Source organism: Nicotiana attenuata, unplaced genomic scaffold (assembly GCF_001879085.1).
Source record: "Nicotiana attenuata strain UT unplaced genomic scaffold, NIATTr2, whole genome shotgun sequence".
NCBI lineage: Eukaryota > Viridiplantae > Streptophyta > Magnoliopsida > Solanales > Solanaceae > Nicotiana > Nicotiana attenuata.
Genome location: NW_017670451.1, coordinates 113507 through 133358, shown reverse-complemented (window position 1 = coordinate 133358; position 19852 = coordinate 113507). Strand labels below are relative to the sequence as shown.

The window sequence follows — 19852 nt, the reverse complement described above, 5'->3', positions numbered from 1 at the left end:
ATACCTTATTCGAACTTGTACCAATCCTTAAAACACCTAAAACAACACCGGAAGTCCGATTAAATCAAAGATTCAAGCCTAAGAACTTCAAATTCCAACAAAACACACTTTCGATCAAAAACCTAACCAAACCTCGCCCGAATGACCTGAACTTTGCACACACATCCCAAATGACATGACGGAGCTACTGCAACTCCCGGAATTCCAATCCGACCCTCGGATCAAAAACTCACTATCGGACCGGAAACTTCAAAAATTCAAACTTCGGCATTTCAAGCCTAAATGAGCTACGAGCCTCCAAAATACATTCTGAACACGCTCCCAACCCCGAAATCACCTAACGGAGCTAACGGAACCATCGGATTTCCATTCCGAGGTCGTCTTCACACTGTCGCCAAGATTAAATTTTATATATTTAAATTTTATATTTTTTTAAAATAATAATATAATTATTAAAATTTTGAAGGTGGGTCCCACTTTAACGACCAACATTGGTCGTTAATCTCAGTAAACCTTTGACCAAGCAAATCTGACTAGTCCAATCAACATTTTGACTAATTTAGCGACCAAATTGCGACCAATCTTGGTCGCTAATTTGTTTCATTTATTTATTTTATTATTTTCGCTAGTTTTGCGACCAACGTTGGTCGTTTTTCTCTTCAGACCAACTTTGGTCGCTATCTTTTAGTCACTTTTTTCTGGAATTCTAGTAGTGTATGTTGTTATTGTAGCCTGTCATTTTCTTCTGCACCGTTAACATGAAGTAACACAGAAATTCTACTATGCCTGAGTGAGGACAGACACTTCTGCGCACCCGATGTCTGTATCAAAACAATAATGCATGACATGTATTACGTAAACTATTACCTAAACAAACTTTTATTACTTAACAGTCTATTGATGCCATCTTCGAAATCTTTTGTTACAGAACGAAGCCCATAAAAAGTCGAAGAAATTAAGCTATTAACATTCTCCCGGTATTGTGAAGCTAAGGCACTTTCCTACTATTTTTTTTGTTTGAACATATTATTTCAAGTAATTTGAAGCTCGCTGGGGTCAGATATATGAGTCAACCACAACACTTGAATTGAAAAGTGTCTTCTCTTTCAGGGGCGGCTTAATACATTGGAGGGCCTAAAGCCAAACATTATTTAAAGGCCTTAAGTCTTTTCTTACATTTAAGAATCATATATTTTTATGTAAGATGTATTTTCCTAACTTGTTTGAGATGTAAAGTGGTTAAATAATTTTTTTATAAACAGTTTCTTCTTATAATTCTTTATCAATTGACAATACAATTAATCTATTTAACCTTTTTTTCAAACATTAATTTAAAGAGCTCCACGTTGAGGTTGTATTAACGTTTCAATCCCTCTTTCTCTCTTTTTTTTTCATTGTGTGATTAAGTGAGACGACCCAAAGGGTCATCCCCGGACTTCTCCCTATTTCCGAGCTTCCGAGGCCTTAAAAACCTCGCTTTTAGTTGCCTCGATTTGTGTGCGCAGTCCGAGCGCGAAGCCGGAAAGCTTTTATGTTGAAATATGTGAACTTTGTGAAAAATTTGAAGAATTTTGATATTAATATTGCTAAAGTTGACTTTGGTCAATATTTTTGGTAAACGGACCCGGACCCGTGATTTGGCGGTCCCGGAGGGTCCGTAGAAAAATATGAGACTCGGGCATATGCTCGGAGTCGAATTTCGAGGTCGAGAGCCCGAGAAATGAATTTTTCTGTGAAATTGTTTTTCTGAAATTCTTAAGGAAAATAGAAATGAAAATTGATTAAAAGACTATGGTATCGGGCTCGTATTTTGGTTCCGACGCCCGGTACAAGTCTTAAATATGTGTTAAGCGCTTTCTGTAAAGTTTGATCGGAATCGGACGTCATTTGACGTGTTTCGGACCTAAATATCTAAAGTTAGAAGTTTAAGAAGTTTGAAATGAAAATGATGATTTTGAGGCTTGATTCATGGATTTTGATGTTATTTAGGCGATTTGATCGCACGGTTAAGTTCGTAGGATGTTGTTGAGTTAGTCCATGTGTTGGGTTAGGAGCCCCGAGGGCTCGGGTGTGATTCGGATGTATTTTGGGATGGTTTTAGCCTTAGGAATGCTGCAGAAAACTGCTGTTGCTGGTGTCTGCGATCGCATACATTCTTCTGCGATCGCGTAGGGTTAATTGATCAGGCCCATTTTCTGTTCTATGCGATCGCATGAACTCCTCTACGATCGCGTACCTTAGCCCCTTCATTCTTTGCGATCTCATTAAGCTTCCGCGATTGCATTTCATTAAACCAACCCCGGTATGCATAGCCCCTTTTCTTCTATGCGTTCGCATGACCCATTCTGCGATTGCAGTGGTCAATTTTCCCTTCCCCTATGCGATCGCAAGCCTCCTTCTGCGATCGCATAGAGTAAATACGCCCAGTTATATTTTTATGTCCAGAACAGTAGCAGCACGGGATTTCTCATTTTTTTTCACACGAGCTCTTCTCTTAAACCCTCCATAGACGAAATTCAAGCTCTCCTTCCTCCATAACTCTTTGGGTAAGTAATCTTAACATCATTCCCTCATTATTTCTTCATCTAATTACTAATTTCCTAGCCCTAAATCATGAAATCAAAGTAGAAATTAAGGGTTATGGGCAGAGTTAGGGTTTTGAGAATTTTGGGTGATTCAACCTCAATTTGGGGTCGAATCTTGAAATAAATTATATATTTGAACTCGTGGGGTTATGGGTGATTGGGTTTTGGTCCGAGCCTCGTGTTTGGACCATGTGGGACCGGTGTCGAATTTTGGTGTTTTTGGAAGAATGATAGGAATTTCATTTCTAGGCTATGGGATTATGTTTTTGAGCCCTTATTGATATTATTGAACTAATTATGCCTAGATATCATTGTTTCGGAGTTGGATTGTAGAGGAAAGGCGGTATTAGAGAGTTGATTGCTATTCTTGGACCGAGGTAAGTGTTTGTTCTAACTTTGGCTTGAGGGAATAGGATTAGGATGTTATTTGCCACTTGCTAAATGTGGAGTACGGTGCATAGGCATGGTGACGGTTTTCTATGCACCGGAGTCTAGCATGACCGTGAGTCTTAATTGCTTTTAATTCGAATGATGTGACACAATTTCCTTGTTTAATTGATAAATTTCATATAATGTGAATGGTTGAGGAAGAATTGTGATTGGTATATTTTGGAGCGTTGGCTCGAACAAGAATGTGATAGTTGAGAAAGAAATGATTCAAAAGAGGATGTGTTGTGATTATTCCCTTGCCGGGACGTGTAGACTATTATTATGTACTCTCCCTTGTCGGGATATTTGGGATGTTAGTTGTACCCTTGCCGGGTTAAAGTGTTATGTTGTCGAATTTCCCTAATGGGGCCTTCTTTACAAAGTTAGATATTTTGAATTATAATATGGGATCGTGTGGCACGCCGACCACTTATATACTATAATATGGGATCGTGTGGCACGCCGACCACTTATATATTATGAAAATGGGATCGTGTGGCACGCCGTCCACTTATGAATTAAGAAATGGGATTGTGTGGCGCGCCGACCACTTATATATATGAGCTAAGATATTGAGATAGTTTCGACGTTATATCCTCTAATCTGTATTCGCTGTATTTTTCCGAGCATGCCCCCTTCCCCTTTTTAGTTGATATTCTCTGTTGTTATTTTATGTTGTCTTGTATACATTTATCTGCACAGGTTATTTTTGGTAGGCCCTGTCTAGCCTCGTCACTACTTCGCCGGGGTTAGGCCAGGCACTTACCAGCACATGGGGTTGGTTGTGCTGATGCTACACTTTTGTGCTTTTTGCACAGATCATAGTACCGGAGCAGGAGCCTTTGGTCAGCAGTAGGAGCGTTGGGAGCTTACTTCAGTCCGGAGATTTCCGAGGTAGCTTTCTGGCGTCCGCATGGCCCGGAGTCTCTCTTATCTCTGTCTTTCGTTTGATTTCCCTTGTATCGGATCAGACAGTACTGTATTCTTATTCAGACTTTGTTTTTAGCATTCAGTAGAAGTTCGTGAGTTAGTGACACTAGTTCTGGGTAGAGGTGTACTTGAAAGTCCGCACTTGGTTTCTGTTATTTATGTTTCGAGACTTCCACTTTTATATTAATTGCCTCGTTCTTCTTATACTGATAATGATGTTGAGAGAAATGTTAAACTAATTGGCTTGCCTAGCTCCTATTAGTAGGCGCCATCACGACTCCCGAGGGTGGAAAATCCGGGTCGTGACATTAAGTTTTATTGATATTTTCTAGTTGATAAATTTAAATTTTAAAGTAATATATAATATAAAAACAATACCTATATTAATGGGTAAAAACAACAAATCTCAAATTTAAAAAATAAAAAAGATAATAGACATTGAAACAATAAAGTATGATTCTAGAAGCTGAATTACTTGATATTAAAATATAATTTCATTGCTCCGACGCTTAAAAACTTGAGAAAGAATAAAAAAGTATGTGCAATTTAATCTATCCAATGTTCTTTGTGTTATTATTGAGAGAATAGACAGTTTAATACAAAGGAAAAAAAGACTGTACAAAATATATGCGACCGGAGAAAAAAGAAAATGTATATTGATGACAAAATATAAATAAAAGAATTACAAGAAAATGCACTTGACATCACACCATAACAAAAAATGGCCCATTTTTTTAAGTTTTACTTGACCTAGCCATATTGTACATAATTTGAAAGCACTAGCAAATTCAAAATCTATGAAATTAAATTTATATTCTCACAACCATTGCTTTCACTCTCTTTTCTTCTCACTTCTTCTACATATGTTTCAAGGAGCCGTCTGCCATTACTGCTTCTCCCCCTGTGTCATCTGGTTGCAATGTAAGAAAATTGAAGAGTAGAAGTCCACCATTGAAGGCTATTCAAAGCTTGCTTTCGAAAATAGGATTTTTTTTAGTTTGTTAGTTGTTTGGATTGGGTGTTGTTCCAATTGATTGAAAATATCAAAAGGAGTTCAAAATTTCAATTTGAAGTGACTTTGAGTAGATTTGAGCAAGATTTGAGTTAAATTTCAGAAAAGACGCAAGGAAGAAGACGAAGTCAGCTTTTTGTATAATTATGTATAATCTTGTATAATAGTGTATATGGGTGTATAAACACATCTTATACATTATTATACACTTTTATACACCTTTATGCTAGCGGCTGTAGACGAACTTCTTCCACGATTTTTAGTTGCAATTTTTGTTCAAAACCAGTCTAAATCTCCATTAAATGACTTCAAATTTTATATATAGCCTCCTTATATTATTTCTAACAATTCTAAATAACACCCACTTCAAATTTCTCACAAAATCAAATTCGGAATCTAAACCCACATATTTAAGCTTGTTAAACATCTAATTTTCACCATTCAAATGGACTTAGTTTGTTGAACTAATATTTGAGTATAGCTGCTGATTCAAAAATTAATTTAAAAGCTTGAGCAATCTTTTTTTAAAATTAAATAGTAATTTTGAAAATTTATTGGAGTTAGATGTTGAATCTTAGCCTATTATTTTTGGTTAGTTGGTTGTAAATTGAAATATGGGCTATAAAATTGAAAAGTAGGGGTCCAAGTTGTTCTAATTTTCCCAATATAAATTACTAAATGATCATTATTTAACCACTTTTATATATAAAGATCCTATAGTTTTATTTTAAAATATTCATTACTATTTTAAAAATTAAATATAAAATTCACTATTAAAAAAATGAGGCCTCACTAATTTGGGGGCCTAAGGCCATTGCCTTAGTATTAAAATAGCACAGGCTAGCCAGTTTTCAGACTGGTCATTCAAAAATAGTCAGCGTTTGCCAAGTCATTGAAAAATAATCACTATTTTGCTGCAACAGAGACCGGTCTAGCTCCAGCATAATATACTGGAGTTCCGTGCACCTGTGTATGAACTTCCAGCATATTATGCTGGACCGGTATACTTTGCTGGCTCCAGTATAATATACTGGAGTTCCAGTATACTTTGCTGCAACTCCAATATATTATACTGGAGTTCCAACAAAGTATACTGAAGTTCCAGCATAATATACTGGAATTTCAGTATAATTCCAGTATATTATGCTGTAGTATTTTCCGGATTTTGAGCAGTGTTTTCGTTCAGATTTATCTTTACATGAAAAGTGGCTAAATTTTGATGACTTTTGAAACTGTGGCTATTTTTGAATGATCACTTGTAAATCTGGCTATTCTTGATAGTTACCTCCTATAGCAAAGGTTCATACCTTATTTATTTTAAATAAATACCCTTTTAAAAAATTATATTCCATAGCTACCTTTTGATTTTTATAGCCAAATATCTATTTATGGTCACCTCTTACTCTTAAGCCACAAAATACGCCTTGTATTATTTCTTTCTTTCATTCTTTCAGATTTTTCTCCACCCTCTCTCTTTCAACTCCAGTCTTTCTCCATGAATACAACCACAATTCTCCCAAATACAGATCGAAACGGGCAGCTTTTGACTCTCAATCTGGAATTTTTCAGCAAGAATGGAATGGAGAGAGAAGTGAAGTCAACAACTATGGACAAAAATCAAAAAGCTTCAATATTTGATGCTGCCAAGAACCAGAAAGGCCACCAAAATACCCTTACAACCCTAAACAAACTCATGTGGACGTTGAAAATGGCACAGGCGTGATGATTTAATTTGTAATTTATGATTTATTACAGCCTATTAAGTTGAATTAACTCAATGTGCTATGTTGTGTCCTCTTCTCTTCGTCGTTCTAGGGTTCTGCCCAATTAGGGGTTTTCCGTCCCAATCCACAAGCGCCATTCAAATTCAATTGTAAAGAATAGGTTTTTTGAAGCGCACGTGGGGGTATTATGGTAACAGGAACAGTGGCGTCGATGGAGACAGTCTATTAGAGCAGCTTCTAAGTTTCTTCTTCTCCCCTTCATCACATGCTTTGTCTTCAATCCGGTAATTACGTGCTAATCGTCGGCAACCGGAGGCAACGGTGATGGCGAGCGAGGACTGGATACTGATGCTGCTTCAACGAGACGACATTAGGGTTGTTCTTGAACAAAGACGACAGAGATGGGGGCTGAGCAACTTGAATTTTCTATTAATATATTTCAATGTATTTCACTGTATTCATTGTCTTTTTTTCATTGTATTCCAATGTATCTCGCTGTATTCTATGTATTTCATTGTATTGGTTGTCATTTTTTTCATTGTATTTCAATGTATCCCGCTGTATTCTATGTATTTCATTGTATTCTGTCTCGCTATATTCCATGAATGCATTCATATATTTTTTTTAATTAATATAATTTATGTATTCAGATGTATTATATAATTTCTCTGAAGATTGCTATGTTTTGGGGTGTTTTTCGATTGAGAATCTTTTTTATAACTGAAAATGCAAAATTTGTGTGTTATAATTGAGTTTGTTGAGTTATATTAGGAGTCTATTATGTTAATTGATTCACTTTCCGTTTAAAAACAGTGTAATCCCCTGTTTCGCGCCATGAATACAGTCGAATACAATAATCTGCCCAGCTGTAATCCCATGTTTCACGCCATGAATACAGTCGAATACACTCGAATAAAAAAATCTGTCTAGCTGTAATCCCTGTTTCACGCCTAGAAATACTACTGTATTCATGAATACAGTAGCTTAAATACATCGAATACACTCTAAAAAATCTGAAAACATAGCTATAGGAGGTAATATAGTAAATGTTAGCTACAACTAGCTACTAACCACTAAAACATAGTGGTTTCTGAAAGTTTCTCTTTTTGAATTTCTCCCTAAGTGGCTTAGGCCTTGGAGCCGGCCCTATTCTCTTTTTCTCTAGATATTGACAGAGAATTCCGTCATAAAATTGGGGGATTTGCAGTCATACTCTATATTTATGATACCTTTTAACATGTACCCTATTTTTAAAAACTATTGAATTCGTAGCCAACTAACAAAAAATCCGTAAGAATATGACCATTATACCCCTTCCAAAACAAAAAATCCCTTTTTTTCATATGCTATGGATAGCCAGATATATTCCATGGAAACGAAAGTTCTGTCCAGCGGAATTCGCCACTCTATTATCCCTCAAAGTTATATCCGCCCTCAATCCGATAGGCCACTCCTTTCTGAAGTCGCTGATTGTGAAAATGTTCCAGTAATTGACATGGCCTGTGGAGATAGAAACCTTTTAGTTCATCAATTTGGTATTTAAGAAGTATACCAAATTGGAGGAATCTGACCAAGAGGATTACATAAGTTAGTGAGCACCTGTATTTCCATCTAATACTTNCAAAACTTCAGCTCTAGAGCTGAAGTTCGCCAAGTTCAAAACAAAACTTCAGCTCTAGAGCTGAAGTTCACCGGTTACAAAACAAAACTTCAGCTCTAGAGCTGAAGTTCACCAGTTACAAAAACCAAAACTTCAGCTCCTAAAGCTGAAGTTCACCAGTTACAAAACAAAAACTTCGCTAGTTACAAAACAAAAACTTCAGCTCTAGAGCTGAAGTTCACCAGTTACAAACAAAAACTTCAGCTCTAGAGCTGAAGTTCGCCAGTTACAAACAAAAACTTCAGCTCTAGAGCCAGGGGCGGATTTAGGGGGGCGGAAGGGAGTTCACCCGAACCCCCTTCGCCGAAAAATTATACTGTATATATAAGGTAAAATCTGGTTTTTACCTCTATATATTAAGTTTTGAACCCCTTTAACACAACCCAAAAGTGTAGTTTAGTGATCAAGGGGGTTCAAAACCTTCATAAGGTCATAGGTTCAATTCCCACTAGCTACAAAAAAAAAAAATTTTAACCCCCTTCGTGGAGATCCTGCCTCCGCCACTGTCTAGAGCTGAAGTTCGCCAGTTACAAAATAAAAACTTCAGCTCTAGAGCTGAAGTTCACCAGTTACAAAAACAAAAACTCACCAGTTAGAAAACGGCTCGCAGTATATTTCGACGCCGTGGGAACGTGCAATCACAGGTATAATCTATCATGAAAAAGATGAAGATTCTCTTTCCAGTGAATTCTTCCATGCATGTTCACTATAAAGAGGTAATGGCAAAGGCTTTTTAAGATCATCCTTCTGTAGTGCCAGAAGAAAAGAAAATTTTGAAAGTGAATTTATTGGTGATGAAATCAACTTTTCTCCCATTTTTGGTTCTGAAAAGTCCTAAAACGTGCTTTAACGACTTTGCATTGTTCCTTGAAATAACATAGGTGTACTGTTAGCTTCCTTTGAGAAAATTTCAGTTTTAACATAGAGGACTAGCGTATACTTGGAGAGAAAGTAGCCTTTTAATAAAGAAGGGCAAAATAGTCTTTTTAAAAGGCTTTTAACAAAAAACGGGAACGGGTGCAAACAGAAAAACAAAGCGGCTACAGGTTAAAAAGGGGCGCCCAAATAGGGCGCCCCATGCAATTTTTACTAAAATTAGCAATGGATTACTTAAAGGAGATAGGAACCGAAGTCAATCAAGAAAACCCATAAAGAGAAATTGTTTTCTTCCCCAAAAGATCAGCAACTTCATAAACTATTACTAGATGATTTTCAACTTGAAAACATCATATTATGACTATGAAACCTGCATGGCTTCATTCTACACCAATTTACACTTGTATGTGCAAACCCATGTCATCCATTTATTGGTGGGTTATAAGCACCGAGTGCAGGTAATTTTTTTCCAACCTGAGGTGTTGCATTCGCGATGCTACTTTAGAGTGGCCAACATGGCTCGTGACAAGCTTATGAAATTGTCGTTTTGAGTCACAGCCCCTACTCACTCTTATGTTGACAAAACTGGTGACCAGTAATTGGCTTTTTGCAAAATTAGAATGTCTCAACTATACCATCAAAAAGCTTACTCACTCTCACCATTACATGAAGCAACGGTTTGCCAACAAATGCAACATTGGAGTGTTTAAGCAAGTGAAGAAAAATGATGCTGAGAATCTACTAGCTGAATAAATCAACATATAACAACCACACAGCCCGAGTAAAGAACATGAATATTACAAAAGAGTTGGCAGGTAACACTTTAATACTTTATGCAGATTATCTGAGACTTTGAGCTTCTGTCAGTCTAACAAAAAACCCTCTAATAAATATATATACTGCACACGGGGATAAATCTCATGGATTTACCCCTTAAATCGGACAACAATGCATGAGATATCATCTTTACTTTCTCTGATCAGTGCTTCGATTGCTAACTGCTTGGCTGCCTTCTGTGGGTCCTTGACTTTCCTCACAATGTCAACTGCCTCTTGATTAGACATTACCTGGAGAATCCGAAATCAGAAGCAAGAAAACAAGAAGTTGCACCAGAGTGCCAGAATGGGAAGGGAATAGAGAGAATATTGGAGCAAACCGCACCTTCCATAGACCATCGCTTGCAAGTATGAGGAGATCTGTATCCCCATCGACATCAGCATTTGTTACATCAGGATCAGAGCTCAGGTGCGATTTCAGATTCTTGTCCCCAAAAGCGCGAGATACAGCTAGTTGGCCATTCACTCTAGCAACATCTCCTGAGATTATATACAGTATATATATAATAAGCAGGTCATTAACAATCTCCAAATACAACAATACTTGAGACACCTTTTAAGTCTAGATCAAATCCGTTTAGTTTGGATGTAAGGCACCCCGAAGGACTCTTGTGATTTCTAACTCTAGCTACGAGTAGGTTTTTAAACAAAGATATTAGATCACTATCTTCTTTCTTTCTTTTTTCTTCCTTTCAGCACAAAGCACAAGTGAACTAGCAACAGTGAAATGAGATATTTTAGATCAGATCATATCAGATAAACGAAAAAAGATAGTTGACACATGGTTAAGTTCTACAAAAAACCGACTGACCAGCTTATGCAACTATAAAAAGGAAGTCTATCGATCAAAAAGAATATTTTCGGTGAGCCACAAGCGATAGATATCAAATCATTAATCAGAACAAGCACCTGGTGTTATAAAGGTTGTAAAAACGAGAGGAAAAGACTTTCTCGAAAGAATTTGAAGGAAAGAGCAGTTGTCTCATTTTATGGTCTTCAGCTCCTCACCATATCTGCTAGCTTCTTTGACGTTAAGTTAGGTCCAAAGTCCATTTCTTTTTACATGGTATCAGAAGATCTCAAATATTTCAAGCCTTCTCCCATTTTTCTAATCTTTTTGATAGCCTCTAAACCACATGTCTAGTGAAGAAAAACGAATGTGGGGCTCTCTGATTAATTAAATCACTCTTCTTCTTCTTCTTCTTCTTCTTCTTCTTCTTCTTCTTCTTCTTCTTCTTATTCTTATTCTTCTTATTCTTTTTTTTTATAAGGACTACTCGCCCAGACCCCCTAGACCCCCTCAAGAACAACAGTGGTGATTGGTGATTCTAATTCTCAACCTTGTGGTTAGAGGTGGAGATTCCTTCCACGAGGCCAACACTCTCTTGTCATTCCAATTAATTAAAAAATTTAAACTCCTTTCTACCACCTGCTTCAAGCATTGCAGTTGGAATATTTCTTCTTGGAAGAAAACTTATTGCAATTAGTCGGATGTGGTTCTTCTGCTCTTGTTAGTAAAGAGTTTCTGCTCTATTTACTATTAGTTCCACAATCCATGTCAAAGATAGTCTCGGACCCTTCATGCACTAACACATAATAAACCACCATAAGATTTGACAATCTAAGTCTGTAGCCCGCTTCCGCACTCCAACACTCAAAGGACAGGAAGACCCATTTTTTTTTAATCAAACACAATGTTTGCAAATGAAGTTCACAGTGTACAACCTACAGAACCTATTAAAAGAACCCACTAATCATTCTCTAGAATAAAAACATCAACCACCAATTATTTCATCTAATTTATTTCCCAGTTAACTAACTTGTGCAAAAAAAAAACTTCATGTTTGTTCGACACAAATTCATGTCACTGGCTCATCTTCACAAATAGTTTTGATTATTGTATATTCATCAGGTAATGTAACTGGACCGGACATGTGGATGTAGAAAATGTAAATGTAATTCCCACAATCAACACATAGACCACACACCCACAAAGAGCACGGCAAAATCGGCTTTAACCCGACACCTCACACTCAACAAGTAGACACTTCCATTTTGAAACCGGTGACTTTACTTTGGTGGTGCTTGGTGAGGGGTGGAGAAAACTGGAAGGGGTGAAAGAAGGCTTCAAACATGGACGTCAAATTCGGCAGGGAGAGTCCTTCCTAACTAGAGATCTTGACCCAAATAGAGACTTCGTTAACAGGCTAGAAACCGCAGGACCAGCTGTAACTGACCTAGTTAATTGTAAACAACTATTTCTAAATTTTGGTAAATGGACTTCGGCAAACATATATCGTTAACACACTTCTATGTTTTTATTAGCTCGTATAATGTTTGGAGAAACAGTGAATCAAAGAAAGCTTAACATGCAATTCACAGTCCAACTCATGAAGCATTTTTCATTTACTCTGCAGACAAAATTGCTATTAACACATAGTCCACACACCCACAAAGAGCACGGCAAAATCGGCTTTAACCCGACACCTCACACTCAACAAGTAGAGGAGAGTTCTTCCTTCTTTGTACCGGGTATTCTTTGTACCGGGTAGTCTGATAGAGTTTTGTTTAGGTTTGTTAGCGGTCTATATTGTGTTCACATTGTTGTTTTGCATAGTTTTGTGTTATTCTCCTTTCACTTATTCGTGTTGTTATTTTCTTTCTGGCATCTTTTGTTGTTACATGCCTTTTCTCTTGTTTCTTTTCTGAAATTATTGTCTCTTCCGTTGAGCCGAGAGTCTCCCGGAAACAGCGTCTCTACCCTTTTCGGCGTAGGGGTAAGGTCTGCGTACACTCTACTCTCCCCAGACCCCACTAGTGGAATTTATTGGGTATGTTGTTGTTGTTGTTGTTGTTGTCTACAGACAAAATTGCTATTATCCAGAATCCAGTTCTCCTGTCCCTTTACCCTTTACCCTTTACTCGGTTACTTCTTGAGCGCAGCTGCCATTTCCTCTGCTTTTTGTCCCAGAAAGATTGTGTCAGTTAGTCCAACCACTAAGATTGTCTATTCCTCCTCTTCTAACAAAACCGTATGAGGTGTTTTTTATCATCAGCAATATTTACGTTCAAAAGTGAGTTAATAGCAGGTAAATTCTCAAACGTCATCCTAACTACAATTATTAGAGCAATTTTCAGGAAAAACCCCAAACAGTTTGCATTACATTTTCGTTACGATATCAACTGTAGAACTCTGACTTTTCCACATTAACCTCGAAAACACTAGCAAATATCTTCAATCACATAAAACCACAAAAATTTGGACTCCTTATCCTGAGCCCTACCAACGTAAGATGAAGTATCACATAAATTAGGTGTGAGATATTAAACTAGATATCATTGGTTTTTATTAGAAGCAGATAATTGGCACTAATACACTCGGGTCTCTGTTTCGAGCCCCTAAGAATGAAGAATTTCCTAGTAGGGAGCGCTTCACCCTTAAATGGGCCTTAGGGCGCGAATCTGGATTAGTCAGTCATTGATTCCGGAATAACAGAAAGTTAAACCCATACAGGCCTATGACTAAGATACTACATATGTATGAACCATGTTAGGACGACTTAAAGAACTAATTGATACAAGCCATTTTCAATTTGTACTAAAAGATACATTGAATAGAGAAAACAGAAACACTATTATATCCACAGGAGCAAGTCATGTCAGCACTTATAAAAGGAAAAAAAAACACAGCATATGAGAAGCACCTGGCATGTTGGAGACAAAACCACCTCTGTTTTCAATGTCGCCTCGCTCAGTGTTTGGTTCATGATCAATTGATAGCTGGATGGCCTGACCCCTCCTAGAAAGTACTGCTCTGGAATCTCCAACATTTGCTACCCATAACTTACGACCATTTATAAGAATTGCAGTCACAGCAGTAGAGCCACCTCTTCCAAGATCAGGACTGTGTGAAAGAATAGCTTGATCTGTTCTCTCATATGCTTTTAAGATTGCCCTATGAGGGTCATTCCGAAAATCCTCCTAGAAGTTTTAAATGTAAAAGGTGAGAGAAACTCAAAGCAAACCGCCGCCCCCTAACAGCCAAAAGTAAAACAATAACCCCAACATTTTATTTGAAAGTAAAGAAATAAAGCTGCCCAAGATTAAATTATCACGCATCTGATGCATTTAATGTTAAAAGTAATGCATTAGGATTTTGTTCTTGGCATGACACCCTTATATCTGAGTTGATCTCTAAAGAATACTTTAGCTTCTGCGATTCAAAATTCACTTTCCATAACCAATTTTGAGCTGAATGATCTAGCTAGAGCACCAATAGCATCTTTCAATAAAAACCACCATATGCAAGGTATAGAAAGGGGAGAAATAGGAAGCATCTTTAGAATATGTTTGAATGAAAATCGACGACATAGCCATCATTGTATGCCCCAAGTAAATTATCTTACTTAAAACACAGATAACACAACGAGCCAAGCATTTCTCACAAATCGTAGAAGTTTATTTTTGCTGATCTACCTAAAACCACAATTTACCTCATTTAAGATATTGGAAAACAAATGCTTCTGTAAATAGGCAGGAACGCTATCTCCCAAATGCCCATCATAAATAGCAAAAAGTCCTAGTTCACGTCCTTGCAACTGGACGAACTTAGCAACATGGAAATCCTCCATGGGATGACTAGCTTTCCCCTTAACCAGGCTGAAACCATACTTTGTAGGCCCTTGATTGCTTCTTCCTTTTCCCGAACTACATAATGACCGTCCTCCTGCAAGCTAAACGCAAAATGATACATCAGCTTTCTGAATCCAGCCAAATATGTAATGCAGACAAACCATAAATTGAGACTGAACAACCACCCCACCAAAATTTACTATAACAACTAAATTCCAGCTGATATGGAAGTAAAATTCTTGAAGTCATTCATCAGGCTTTCTTAGAAAGAGGACCAACGGAACACCAATCATGAAAAATGTCAGTAGTAATTCCTGCAGCGGGAGAGGGGCAAAAGTTGTAATACTACACGTCCCAACAAAACCAGAGGATAGAATGCTAAATATCAGAGAATTACTCCCCATCAAATACGTCCTCATTGAAGAAATTTCATCAAAAACACAATATGCAGGTAGGACAAACAGAAGAAGCCAGAACTTTAGGAGGCCAACTGAGAAGAAAATAAACAGATTAAGATTCCCAAGGGCTTCTAGAAACATGTATTCTACGAAGGGCCAAAGGTGGGTCGTTCAAAGATGGTTAATCTATACTATTATAAAAGCACGAATATAATGTTAGTAGACAAAAATAGCCTTAATTACATCAAGCTTTCCATCAAATCAATAGGTTATATTGGTAAAAAAACATATTGAGATAAATATGGAGTTCTAAATAAATAACTACTCTAAATATGGTCTTCTTTCATTGTTGAAACCAAATTGTAAACATCATCCAAAAAAATAAATGAGTCCGATTAATTGCAGCACTTAATTCAAAAAAGGAGACGAAAATATTCTATACGATGTTGAATCACAATAATGTCATAACTAAGGAGAAATATATAAACAACAAACAAAAGTAAACAAATAAATTAGATACACACAAACGAATAGAAAACTTAATAGTTGTTGTGTACCAAGGGAACAAAGTGAATACTTTTGAGACAAATTAATTGATTTTGTTTTAGCGTCTTTCGGTATAACAATTTTATCTGATGTATCTCTCTACACAACTAAAGTATTTCTTTCAAACAAGTAACTCTTATTGGATTATAGTGATTCGTAATTCAATTTATTGGAACTATACATTGAAAAATTATACAAGGATTACTATTTTGGATAACTAATATTTAGGACTTCAATATTTAGGAGTTAGGACTTTGAAACTAAATTTGTATCCTATCTTATTCATACAATGCTTACTTAGTATTAAAAGCGCCTTTATTCTTGAATTCAGAAGCGTCATATTTTCTGATATTTATGGGGGGGTTTTACATGTTGATTTTTATGGAGTTGATTTCTTTAAATATCACTCAAAATTGTGCAAGAAAGTTAGTTTCTTTGTTTTGTAGCAGCTCTAAGTTCCTAATCTGGCAATTCTTTTTGAATCCAAAGTTGTAAACACAAAAGCCATATTGTAATCGTTTTACTAACCCACTCCAATGACTCAACCTACTAGGCTTTATTAAATGTTACATAACAGAGCCCGCATTCTCATCTAGGGTTTATTTTAGCTTTTTTACTATCTATTGTTTGAATTAAAGAACGGCATGTGGGGTTAGAGTTTATTTGAGATTCCTTGGTTTTTCTTCTCGATCCACTATCAAATTTCATCTTCAAAAATAAAATTTCGTACTAGACTGAGAAAAAGCACAAAATCGCCTAAAAGGAGAAAAGGAAAGGAAGCCATCGTTACTTTATTTTATCAAAATAAGGCTGTGTCATGTAAAAATAAAAGCTAGCGGGTTTGACATTAGAGCATGTCAGCAAAATGGTTAATAGTTGGCTTTTTATGCTTAAAACGCTACCATAACAGCTAAAGCCAGCTAAAAATTTCAGGCTAAAATATCACTTGAATATGTTGCGTGACTTTGCAGGTGAAATAGTAAAAAGATACTTCCTCCGTCTCCATTTTATGTGACATTTTTCGCTTACCGAGATTCAAATTTCTTAATTTTGACCTTGAATTTGAACATAAAATCTTTAAAGTTTGGGAAATAAAACTTATATATTTGGAAATTACATAAAAAGTACTATAAGTCACAATAATTAACAACTCAAAATATTTAAAGGCATATAGAAGAATCTCCGTCAACGAAGAATTTGTTTTGACTCTCAAAATCCGTACACCTTACATAAAATGGGACAGAGGGAGTAGTTATTTTTCTGTTTCAAAATAAAGAAAAGCGACTTTATAAGTGAAATAGCAAATTAGAGTAACTTTTCAGTTACAAACCAAAGAAAAGTGACTTTCTTACATAATTTTCATTAGTTGAATGACCGTATGAAAAGTCAACTCAATATTTAAGCTACGGCAAGCCGTTCGAACTCATAAAAATAATTACGCGCAAGAACCAACAAAAGCAAATTGCTATACAATTCTGTAAGTTACAATCCAATCCATATGCTTCCTCCTTTTTTTAGGTTGTGAAGTTTTGAATCATTAGAAAATTTTGAATTTCTTTGAAGCCAAAACTCCAAGACTTAATTGTAATAAGTTTTTAAATTTTATTATATGTTCCTCTCAATTTATGTTTTGCGGCTATATATGGGTATTTTTTGGAAGAGCTAAAAGTAAGGAAGGGGATTCATCCACACCAGAAAGACGACCAAGTATATCCTATGAATGATAATGCTAAGTATGGAGATTTTTTAATAAGTTACATGTACTTTGAAACAAGGGTAAATAAAAAGTGATAAGTCATCCAAATTTCATGAACCAATCTCATTATTTATTTACCTACAAAAGTTTAGCTTTATGAAGTTATTTTGTGACATTCAATGTAGCCTCAAAATTAAAGTGAGATTAGTTTGTGAAACAAGCCAACCATGAAGGATAAATGTAAGAATTACCATCCTCAAAACCTCTACTATGTAATAATAAATCAATGTAAAATAATGAACACTCTATTTATAGGAGAAAAATTTATGGGAAAATGAAAAATGTTCATAGCATGATAATCAGTAATCAGTGGGTTGAGTCATATATAGTCCTTATTTACTAACGAGCTGAGATACAATTGTAACATTAATGTAGAAGCTTGCTTTATGAGTAAATATAATAAAGTATCTTTATGAGTTATACATAATGGCCATGATAGGTATATTGTTTATGAAATTAAATTGCTTAAGTGATCATACAAGGATAGTAGTATGTAGAGGTTTTGACGACATATGTCTGTACATACAGATTGGGGCCAATATGGCTTCAAACATGTGCTTATTTTATGAATTTAACTTTTTCCTCCAAAAAACAAAGGATATCCTTTAAATTTATATAAAAATAAGTACACTTACATTTTCAATGACAAATGTTCAAACGATCCTCAATGTTGTACTATACTAGCGACAGCATGTTTTCTCATTCAGACTACTTTAAGTTGCATTTTCAAGAGGCATATCGATGTAGAGAACGTATTTCTGAATATGGCAAAGTAACCAAAAGCGATAGACGAGAACATTTAACTAACCTAATTAAGTTGATCCTTTTTGCAGGTTCGAACAATATCTAATCATTTTAAATTTAAGTATCATGATGACTAAAGTTTTACGTGCATCGCAAGTACATACGAACTAGTTAAAATTGTTAAGGCAGAGAAGTCATGACACTAAGATGGCACTTTCCTGCAGCCAATCGTAAAGACTGCGCATAGGAAAAGGACAACATTTAATCCAGAATATTTCATAATAGAGCAATACATAGCTTATTTTCACTAAAAACAAAAGCCCCCTTTCGCCTAAGCCATAGATATCAAGAAAAATTAGAGACTCCTCATTCTTCACCAGGACATAACTCAATAAGACCTGCATAATTTAGCTAAACCCCTAAAATAACTGCTTAAGAATGAATTTTAGTTTTTTATCGAAAAGCATCATTTACATCCCTTGGAGTGAACGCGGGACGCTTTGTGCACCGGGCTACTTTTTTTTTTTTTTTTCTAAAGCATCATTTAAGGACTTCCATCATAAAAGCTAAAGGATCATCAGCCTATCATATATAGCCTAATTAAAGTAACAGCTAAACAATTAAGGATAAAACTAAAAAGGAAAACAAATATGCATCTAGCAAAACCTAAAAGAATCCTAAAAGAATTAGCTGCCAATTAAACCTCACCTGCGAGAAGAGAGAATTGAAGCAGCACAAATTACCCATATAATTCAGTCACTTCTCAGCCGCCTACTATAGTAAGTAACATGTACCATAACCACTCTTAAATTCCTGAAATTCACAACCTACAAAATCAAAGAAAGAATCTTGATCGTCAAATAGATAAAAAAAAATAATAATAAAAAAAAAAACAACAACAACAACAACCAAAACTTATCGAAGAATCCATCTTTCTTAAAAAATCACCAAATTTTTCAAAAATCAAGATTTGGGTATTGCAAAAAAGTCTCAACTTACCGATCCACCAGTCTCCAAAATTCCAAAGAGATAAATATTGATATAGCCAATAAGATTTGACTTTTAGCTTGACCAAAACTTATATATGTAAGATGTATAATTAAACAGAAGCAAAATCAAAAATTAACAAAGAAATTTTAGGAAGTTTGAAAAGTTTTGGAGATGGAATTAAATGGAGTTAGTGAAAGTGTTGGATTTGCTGTGGAGGCAAGAATGGCTGTCAAAAAGACTTTTTGCTTTGGGTTTTTGGGCTTCCCTTATTGACTTTGTTGTCTTTATTACTATATTTCTTTAATTAATTATTGTTTGTACTAATGTTACAGCCAGTCAGAGGGGACTACTTGTTTTTTCTTTCTTATAGTACAGCTGTGTTTCCGTTTTATTTCCTTTTTTTCCTTTTCTAACACTGAAAATATTTAATTTAAGTGGTTAAATGAAAAAGTAGTTTAAGGAATTAGTACTATAAATTATTTTATTAACAGAAAAAGTAGTACTAAAACTGATCATCAATTTTGTGACCATGTTCTTTGGTCAGCACTTGTACTTTTTAAATCCATAAAGAACCTTGCTTTTCAACTGTTTATCACCAGTTTTTACCACTACCATAAATAATCAATCTTTTATCTGAAACCTCTTTTTCTTATAATAAGATTTACTGTAGTGTTACACATTTGTAGCAAAAAGCAAAGTACAAAAAGATTGTCAACGGAATTAGAATCTGCAGT

At 35.7% G+C, this 19852-nt stretch overlaps 1 protein-coding gene across 1 annotated transcript; it reads right to left on the bottom strand.

Moving 5' to 3' along the window:
• Nucleotides 1-9919: 9919 nt before the first annotated feature.
• On the bottom strand, nt 9920-19399 carry LOC109239600 (probable protein phosphatase 2C 10). Its single transcript, XM_019406186.1, has 6 exons — nt 19128-19399; nt 18837-18955; nt 14546-14785; nt 13757-14033; nt 10378-10532; nt 9920-10283 (listed from the first exon to the last, which is right to left on the bottom strand). Exons 2-6 carry the CDS (start codon nt 18873-18875, stop codon nt 10143-10145), a joined length of 852 nt encoding a protein of 283 aa, XP_019261731.1. The 5' UTR covers nt 18876-18955; nt 19128-19399; the 3' UTR covers nt 9920-10142.
• Between the last annotated feature and the right edge of the window lie 453 nt (nt 19400-19852).